Raw genomic sequence first — 10,418 nt, 5'->3', positions numbered from 1 at the left:
AATGTCATTTACAACACCAATAGCTCAAACTTTCCTAATGCGAGACCTATTGCATTGCAAATGCTTGTTTTGTGGTCTTTGGGCTAATTTTATAATACAAATCCAGGTCTGGTTTATTTCTAATTCTTTTTTATTTCTGTGCATGACATTCACATCTTTGTAAAAGCTCCATGAAGGAGCTGGAGGATGCCACTGCTCGGTTATCCTGTTTGGGATTTTTGGGTGTTAAACATCATGTAAGCAGTTAACAGATGGATGCCTAGACGTTCTACATTTTTATAGCTTTCCTATATTAAGTTTGAGGGAAGCGTCACTGAGGACTTATGAAAGTGCTGGTAACCCGTTTCAAGTCAACTATATCTATCCTGCAACAATTTTTACCTGGTAATTGGCACTGTCACAGTGTTCCAGAAATGCCGGGTCACACTGTATTCTCCTGTTAACTCTTTGCTCAGTGAAAGAAAACATAACACTTTCTGAGTTGCTTCAAATACTTTGGTCTATGACTATGAAAGAAATATTACATTATTATTGCAGCATATATTTACGTTAAAAATTACAGCTGGTGGGTTTTTGCCTAGCATTCATTTTCTATTAATTTTATTCACCCATACATTGAGATTATATTGTATTTTAATGTAGACAAATCAACAGAGGCTCCCTATAATTATTAATAAATATGCTTCTCCGAAAGAGTACAACAGAAAATATTTGCCGTATTGTCTATATATGTCTGGCAGGTTACTGATCTGTGCACTGTCAAAGGTCCACCTCTTGGCCTAATCGATGGTATGTGCATGCGGTTAGACAATGGAAGCAATACTCTTTTGTACAGTTCGGTATGTGTTTGTGAGCCTGGCTTTCATCCTTTCTTTAGCATAGACCTGTGCCTGATCTAATATTCAGCTCTGGTATCTCTCCGATAACTCATGCATATGATACGCAGATAGTATATATTTTTTTAGGGTTAATTTTAAGGCGTCGTATTATGTTTCTTCACCTTCATTTTGGCTGGATGATGGCCGACACATTTGGGTTAAATACAAAAAATCTGGGAAGCATTTTTTATGTGCGAATACTTCACAAAATTATACCGCTCCTGCCTGTGGAATGTGTAAATCCATGTTTCTTGAAGGCATTTTATCCCACATTTATTATTGCATTTCATTATACCTTGGTCTCCCTGACATAGCGTAGTTCAGTGGATTCAAATTTTACAGATCGTGCTGCTCTGCCACTTTTTAGTTCCAGCCTACCTGACGGCACAAGCGAAAATAGCTATTGTCAGTTACCAGTGGCCTTGGAGCCCACCCATAGCTTACCATCAATTGGCTTTGTCCCTTTCATTTGCTTACATTTTATTTGTTACCTTGTGTAAAGTTTCCATTTTCTTGTTTGCCCCGCCCCTGAGCATAGCAATTTCAGTGCTTACATCTGGTACTAATTTTTCTTTTTGGTTACGCACTATATGAAAGTGCATGTGCTTTTTCGTGCTGGCTCACTTGTGTTCTCGTCTGTTGCCCCCCGCCCACCACCCCCCCCCCCCCTCTATCTTCTGCTTTCTGTATTGCTCTCCCACCACTTGTGAGCTTCCCAGGAGTTCAGCTTTCAATTCTTCTCCCTCACATGCTGCTTCCACCTACCAGCTCTCTGTTTCTTAGCACTCCCATGGTGTATTTTGAATGGGTTTTTTCCGAAGCAGATGTCTAGGCACCAAATTGCTTCCAGCCTTTCTGCCTTTAAAGTGCTTTTGCAGTGAAGGAATTTCAAATTGAAGGGTCAAAATGGAGTCTGTATACTCAGATTGGTTTGTGGGACAGTTCAAGTGCATCAAACAGAATATAGTATGAACTGTAGGTTGCCTTAATTGAATTTAAAAAAAGCTCCAACCTACCCATTAAAAGTATGATTTTTGTATATTGTCTGTGAATTAAATAAAATATTTCATCACTTGTGTATTGTTTTGTGGCCCAACTACTCTAAATTACTTAGGCGGGGATTCCTGGCCTCCAGTAATGACCCAATGGAGGTCTCCATATTCCAATATTTATTCATAGGGATTGCCCGGATTCTGGTGTTGTTTAAATAGGGGTCCACAGAAGTCAAAAGGTTTAGAACCACTGGCCTAGACCTTAAAACACTGGGTAGTTATCTGCGGCATTGTTCAACGAGCTGAGATGTATTAAGATGAAGTGGAACGCTTTGTCAGATGTCAGTTAAAATAAGCATAAACGCCTTTCTGTCATCACTTGCTTGCATATTATCTACCAACTTGGTCTTCTGATATTTACCTGCCAGTAGGCAGTTTTAAGTCACATTGGTGTTGATTCAATTTACATTGAAAAGCCAGATGAGTATGTTGCCGTAGTTTAACTCATCAGAGATGGTAGAAACATTGATTTAAAAGGAAAAAAAACATTCTTGGTATTGTGGCAAAATTGATGAGAACTTTTAATTTCTGGATACCTTCTTGGAATTGCCCGTAAGTGTGCTACCTTTTGTCAGAATGCCTTGAGTTGGACTATGTGTGTTAGTTGTCACAAACAATTGGTTACCCAGCATTGACATGCATAAGACTAAACAAGCATGGGCGGGTTCAAACAGTCTTTCTTGTATTTAAAGGGAAGTGAGACAGATTGGCATGCTTCTCAATGTAATACTTTGCACTACAGCAGAAGAAAGCAAACTAGAATGATGTAACTTTATATTTCTGCTGCAGTTTTTTGGGACTGAAAGTCAGCAAACGTGTGTTGGGTGGCTCTGTTTGCAATGCTGTGCTTGGCGCAGGAAGAATGAGGACTCTACTGAATGAATAATTGACTTATTAGACGTAAAATAGTATCGGGATACCACCCCCAGTTTGATAGTTATACCGTGACTCATCGGGAGGGGGGGGCACAGCTGATAAACCCGTGAAAGAGGGTTGCTCTTTCAAAACAGAATTTCAGTTAAATTGCTATGTAATAATGAATTTGGTGTTTTATTTTGTTTCTTGGAATAGAAACATCCTTTTCTTTGCTGTATTAACTTACTGTACTTCCATATTATTGCTTCACAAGGACTTCTGTGTGAAATAATCTAGTGTTTGCCTATGCATTGATTTAAACAAAATCTTTTTATGTTTGTTTTAGTCATAGACTTACACCTACAGATGGATACGCCCGAGAGCCCAAAACAAGATAACCAGAGTCCTTTAGTGGAGCAACATCTTCTCTCAGATAGTAACAATCAAAACGACGATGAAAGCTCTAAGAAGGACCCGGAGGGAGAGGACAAGAAAAGAAGCGGCCTGGAGGAGGAAGAGGAAGAGAAAGTTAAATTAAAAGACAAAGTGTCTCCTCAACTTGGAAAAGACTGTCCTTCAGATGAAGAGGAACGTCTCAGTGAAACCAAGTCTCAGGACTCTGATAATGAACAGAGCAGGGACCCTAAGGGCTCTCCAAGCCATAAGGAGGGAGGGGCACTTAAAGAAAATGATCTGCTGGATGAAACGTCCTCTGTGACACGGGAACTAGATGAGCATGAGTTGGACTATGATGAAGAGGTTCCTGATGAGCAAAGCACTGCTGCACCCGAAGATGAGATTGAAAAAGCTGAGGATGAGGATGATGAGGACGATGAGGAAGAGGATAAGGAAAAAAGAGACAAGACACCCGGGGATAAAAAGGAACCCAGCAAAAAAAGTGAGGAAGACCAAGGACATTCTGAAGGACAAAATGAAAAAAAGAAAGACGAAGATGAAGGGGAAATCGATGAAGGAGAGCTAGATGTAAGTATTCATCTGGTAGATTAAGGTAACAGTGTTCATCATGCCAAAAACAACTGGTTTCTCTGAGGCAAGTAAGCATATTCAAATGAGGGATGTGTAATATGCATGTGTTTTTCTGAATGCTTACCCTATTGTTACAATTTGAAGGATGAACTGGCAACCTATTATTCTAGAGTTGCAGATCTATTACATATCTGTATTTGCCCAGGTTTGCTACTATCATATTTCTATTTAGGTATTTTAAATAAAAAGGCAGGCAATCAATCAGTCCATCAAAATCACTTTATTTCGGCCACCGGGGCCATACAAGTGCAATCTATTTTCAGTAAATTTAAAATAAAAAAATATTAAAATTAATTGTAAGATAGATCATATAAAGAAATACATAGGTGATTACAGATATTTTTGGTTAATTCATGATCTGTTCATTGATTGTCAATAAACAATAATATGTACACAGCTGGTAATCAGTTCAGATGGGACAGTGCCATTGAAACAGAGTATTAAAAAAGCATCAAACAGTACATACCAAATACATTACATATAAATAGAATCATGTGGAAGGACAGCGAAGGGCTTTGCTACGTAGCACCCACTTGGCACCCAGGAATTTAGCAATGGAAATAGACAATACTGGGCGTGAATCTGATGTTAAAATACTACGGGCTTCCTGATGACTACGTGTACCTATTAACCTGCATATAGGTGCAATCCAAGTTTGTCGTGGGGATGAGTAATCTGGGCATGCATACAACACGTGGGAGAGGCTTTCTCTTGTGGAGTCATAGATAGGGCAAGAATTGCCTCCATTTCCAGCCCATCTTAATGTAAACACTCTAAGCAGGGGTGACATTGCCTATTATGAAGTGAAAATATAATTTCCTATAAAGTGGAACAAACACTAAATCCCAAAATGACTCGAGTCCCTCTGTAGACTTACTGTCCATGAAATCACTGGCCAAAAAGGCAATCAGGTAGGCGTTGTCTGAAGTACAGTAGTAGTGCATTTAAAACGTGGGTCTTTCTCATGTGAGTGTGGCAATACAGAATGTAAATGTCTATTTTCCAATATTAACGTTTTTTTTTTACATAACCAACTATAAAAGTAGAACTTGTTTTCAGGTATAAAAGTTTATTTTTTATTTTAAATCTAGAAACACAGCACATATCACACATCAGCTGAACATCCTTTACAGCATGATGCGAATGCATTACAATTATTTTTTCCATCCAATTAATGCTTTCAAACTAAAAATTGAGAGAGGAAAACCAATTCCAATCATATTTTTGCCTAGTCTCACTTTGAGGGCGTTCTGCTCCATATAAGCTTATAAGGTTGTGTATTCAAGAAGTTGATTTTAGTTGTTGATAGTGCCCATCAGTTTCTTAGACTCAATTGAAGAGAAAATAATTCCAATTGTGGTAGATGTATGCCTGGGGCTCCATGGTTCCTTTCCTACATTCTCCCTATGACCATCATAGTCACTAGAGTGCATCTCTTCACAAACATTGCATCACTTAAATTTCATAATGGCAACGTTGTGTATGGATTATTAAATTTTAGTGAATGTAGGTCCATTGCAATAATTTATATAGTTATTGATATTTAACCTTCTCGTAGGTCCTCGGTCTATGGCATATGTGGAATGATAAGTCCTTGAGAAGAAGTGATTTACTAAGTGTTAACACATTGTGGTGAAGCGGATTAAGGTTGTATGGCAGAATCAATTTCTCCAGTCAGATGTTTACAACTTAATACATTGGTACACTATAACCAGTACACTGTAATCATCTATGCCTGAAATATCTTGAACCTCTGAAGTATAACACACATTAATAACGTTTGGGCTGATTCAAAAATATATTCTCTAATTATTAATGGCTCCTCAGAGAGGGCAAAGTACTCACCTCAAACTGTACATTAAAATGTAGTTTTCTACACATATAGTGTGTCTTTGACTCCCCAAAAAAACCACACACTCCGAGTTAAATTCAGTTGTGACGTCGGCAAGCTGTAGAGGAAAAGATCGTATCTACTTCAAAGATATATTGTAATACCTATAAGCCAATACGGGGTCACTAGGAACGGATAATTCCATACAAAGAGGGCATTTAAAAAAGGACTAGCCCAAGGCAGAAATGCCTTCATTCCATTCAAGATGGCGCCCACTGATAGAATGTTCTAAATTAAAAAGTAGGCAATATCTTGTTTTATGTGGATAGTGTTTATCATCTTAGTATGGCCACTGGTAATTGTAAGTTGTACCTTTGGAATGAATGCCAAGACAATGCAGAGCTTGTGATTCACTTGATAGAGGATGTATCTTATTCTTTTAGCTAGGAGGCTGACTTAATTTGAACTTTGAAGGTATTCATTTCTGTAGCTTAAGTGTTTATTAACTGTTAATATCCTTAAAAACAATTTCTAACCTTGAAAACAATTTTTTGGGGGTAGGTCAAGGTCTGTATCAGAAAAAGTATAATTAGCCCTGTAGATTTGTATAGTTGGACAGTCCCAAGAGACGTTTTAAGACTGACTATCTGGGGTATCATTTAAATCATAGTTGTGATAATAAAATATGTACCCTATGTGTAGAAAATATTAACAAAAAGACTGTTTGTTAAAATCCAGTCATACTATCTGATATTGCAGGTTGCCGATTGTAAAATGTGCATCTGGTTGATGTTAGAGTCACAGAGAGTAGAGAGTTCTGCAGTTTAACCAGTTGCAGAAATACATAATCTTGACTGGCTACACTTGCTGAGATCCCCAAGCGCCCGTTCTGTCTATATTCAGCAGGGAATACTGTATAATGTTATGGGAGTGCCACTCTACCAAAGGCTAGTTATTGAAGAACCAGTTGGGAAGACTATCATATCGCAGACATCACTCTAGTCCGAAAGACTGAAACACCAAGTGGCCAAGCAATCTGCACTATGAACCCTGAATGTTGCGCTATACCAAAACCTATGAGGCTGTTGGTGGTGTGGGGAGGGGAGGGATGTGTTGTGGTAAGCAAGAAACACATTGTTACTTGATGTGTAAAATTGGCAATCTTACTCTACTCCGTTTTAGGGGTACAAATATATAGCCTCCTATTTGTGCCCAATAATTCTTCATTGTGGGATTAGAGAGAATTTTCTCTTTACTAATTAAAAAAGCCTAATTTGCCTTCAATTTTTTTTAAAGAAAATAGAAAATTATATCTTGTAAGTTCATAAATAGCAAATGGATAAATTGCACGCAGGAATATAAGGGTAGCAACGTGTCAGTCTTCATCTAGTTTTGATTCATCTTGGAGTCGCATTGTAGACAGTTTTACGTTAATCATGTGTTCTTATCCAATCCGAGAAACCCCCTCAGATTTTGTTTCAAATATGTCAACCTCTCCGATCTATAAAACCCGTACTCACATTGCATTATTTTACTAATCAAATGAGCCTTTAAGAAGTTGTAATTAAGTGCCATCTCTGAGCAGAGATAAACTGTGCTCCTGAAGAGCCACATTGCCCACATTACCCTCGCTACTTTCAGCTTTATGGCTGCAGGGCTGCACATGGTGTAAAGCCTGCAAAATGCAGCCCACTGTCTCTGTATGTTGAAAGACAAGCTGTCACTACTACTGTAGCTACGTATTGTGTAAAAGAAACACGACCAAGCTGACCATAGATCTGATTGCCTCATGACACCTAATTCTTGCTTTAGACTTCTTCTCCTGTTTATTTTGTGTAATTTGACCTAGGTGTAAATGATGTTCAGGCAGGGCTGCCTGACTAATGCTTTCAGACTGCTTCACTCTATTCTAGTCGAAATGTAACATGCTGGGCTCATTTGTACCCTTTCTTTTGCCTCAGATTTGATACGTTAAGGCATGCAGTACCTCTGTGTCAGCCGTGTATTCGGACTTGGTTTTAGGTTAGTCTATGTATCATAGTTGGTTTAATTTTTTACAAATTGCAGTTTTATACAAGACGTTTTAGGCTGTATGGTGTGGTTAATGGGCGAAAGGCTCCAGCAGTTGTCAAAGCTTAGGGACCCAATAAAATGAGAAATCTGGTGCTAGATCAGCATGATGGAATTTCGTTTACTCATCAAGATAAGACTGAACTACAGTACAAGTCCCAAAATGCCAAAGCTGGCACAGATGAGGCTGCTGGGCTACTTCGGGTCTCCTCTTCAGCCTCCCAGGGAAGGTGTTCCATCATAGCCTCCCATTCTTGAGTTTTGCTCACGGACCCCTACCAAGTAGGACATTTAATTTGCCGCAAGCCATAATCGAGGTACTGAGAGATTAAAACAAAAGCCCTGTGCCTTATAATGTAAGAGAATTCTGCTATTAGTGTTTATATAGATCGCAACGAACAACCAATTGAAGTGGAAGCAGTGCCACTTTATCTCCTCCCATTTACCATAATGGGCTTAACGTTCTTTTCTGATGTTCTGTGAGGAGCATCTTTCTACTATTACAGCCTGAAGAAAACGTTTCTCTTACATCAGCTTCACAATTCTGGTGATTAAGGTTTTTGTGGTAGGGCTACTAAAAATATTCCCTCCAATTAGAAGAGCCTATGCTTCAGGTGAGCACAATACTGTCCTTTCAAAACCTTCTTGGAGAATATGAGCACATTTTCCCTACCTCCTCTTCTGTGGAAAGCCACTTTCTTAGTACCATTCATATCGGCTTGTAGAATCTGTTACTGTAAGCTAAACTTAGTATTATATAATTCTCAAAAGCCGTTGCACTGACCGTTATAACCTGTGACTGTGTCTATATATAATACAGATCACAAAATGTTAGGGAAGCACCCCCGTTCTTGATTATCTGTACACATGATCTTTCTGTTAACATATCCCACAGATTAAGATATCCAGATTAAATTCGATATTACACGGGCAAACAGCAGCTGGGTGGACCAGACACTTTTTTTCGTATTCATATAGTTCACAGTACAAAAGCCTTTTTTTATTAGTCACCCTGCTGAAGCTGTACTCTACTGCTTCCCATGTATTTCTAAAATTCCCCTTGCTAAAACGGTCATGATATTCCCTGTTAAGGCATCTTAAGAGCACTTCTTATGAACATATTTAGAATTTTATCACTGTCTTATATGGTAGCGTGTTGGTTGTTTAGACAACCCAACGGCACTGGCTATGGGCTTGATGGGGTCATTACTGGAAAAAAGTTAGATCTGATGCCATTTTAGATATATACAGGTTTTGGCTCTGGATACAATCTCTTGACAACTCCTCGGAGTAGAACATTTACAATGTGATTTTCCTTGTTATAACCTCTTCAGAGAAGTTGTATGCGTAATGGCTTCCTTGTTGTAAATTATATGCTCAATACAGTGGGCAGGAGCTGCTTATTGTGACAAGCTATTGATCTAGGTTTAAATGGTTCATCAGAAATATTTTGTCATATTTCGTAGTTCTGATCTGTTTATTAGGAAACCTGAAGAGAAATGCAGTATGTTTATTGTGAATGTTAAAGCCAGTAGGCCTTTTAGGGTGGATTGTTACTATACAGTGGTAAAGCCCATATTCTGGTATTTTGTTGCATGTGATCTCTTAGATTACAGTGGGTGACAAGGGTTTTGGTGTTCATTACCACCCTGACAGACCCTCATGATAGACAATTTGCACTGTGCGAATCCTTGTTAGGCCAATTTACGAGTTGCATTTTGTGTGTAATCTGTATACATGTGTAATGTTTTGCATGTATGCCTGGTGGTTGCCATTTAGCAAAGCTTTTGCTTAGCCCATTAGGGCAGTATTGGTGACAAGCTTATGATAAAGGCTGAAGACCTGATTGGTTAATTGCAAATGTTAAATCTAATAGAGAATACTAGCCGCAGATTCCTTAACGTAGAATTATCCCCAGATGTGAGACTGAATCCAGAAAACTTTTCTGCCACAGCACTCCTGCGTGCCGGGGGGACGGCACCACGTGACTCTGCCCTGACGTAGTCCACGTTCGTGATGTCAGCAAAGATACATAAGTCCCACCCCGGCACACCTACGTCAGTTTTTTTCAGGAACGCGGATCCTCGCCTGCTTTCAAGCCTTCTCTTCTTTTTCACGCTTTGGTGTTATGTGGAACAGTGTGCGAATGCCTTCGAGCTTCAAGACGTGTACCCTCTGTGCACGTCCCATGTCGGCGACGGATCTTCACCCGATTTGCATGTGGTGCCTAGGTGAGCACCACGACTCCTGCCAGCACCGTAAGCCTAAATCACAACGGGAGCGCCGGATGAAGTTGCTGTCGGCGCGCTTGTGTAGGTTGGTGTCGGCCCAGCGTCTGTCCCCCACCTCGGAGGAGCCACCGGTTTTGTCTGAGGAATAGCCTGTCGCAGCGGCCCCTTGGGTGTGGCTCACTGGCCAGTAGGTCCTTCAGTTTGCCTCCGAGGCCTGTCGCCACCCTACCCACCGTTTCCTGGTGCAGAGGCGACTAGAGCCCAAATGACAGCCTACGCTGTGGCGCTGCAGGCTTCTTTGGCCCTTCCTCCACCTCCTGTAACGTCTGCGGATCCCTTGCTTTGCGTGGGGACTTCAGCAGTGTCGCTGGCAGCTCTGGGCCGAAGGTTTCGGCTTCAGGTCGTAGGTGTGTGGCGTCGTCTAGGTGTAGTCCTTCGGGGCTCCCCTCTTCGG

The 10,418-nt window shown here is 40.1% G+C and overlaps 1 protein-coding gene across 1 annotated transcript in view; it reads left to right on the top strand.

Moving 5' to 3' along the window:
* The first annotated feature begins 2,350 nt into the window (after positions 1-2,350).
* Positions 2,351-10,418, top strand: part of ZC3H18 (zinc finger CCCH-type containing 18) — a 449,445-nt gene continuing 441,377 nt past the window's right edge. The window contains exons 1-2 of the mRNA XM_086945597.1: positions 2,351-2,354; positions 3,132-3,769. Coding sequence (XP_086801723.1) covers positions 2,351-2,354; positions 3,132-3,769 — 642 coding nt within the window. The remainder of the gene's footprint in view (positions 2,355-3,131; positions 3,770-10,418) is intronic.

This window comes from Lissotriton vulgaris, chromosome 12, assembly GCF_964263255.1.
Source record: "Lissotriton vulgaris chromosome 12, aLisVul1.2, whole genome shotgun sequence".
NCBI classification, from domain to species: domain Eukaryota; kingdom Metazoa; phylum Chordata; class Amphibia; order Caudata; family Salamandridae; genus Lissotriton; species Lissotriton vulgaris.
This window is presented reverse-complemented; position numbering and strand designations above follow the sequence as displayed.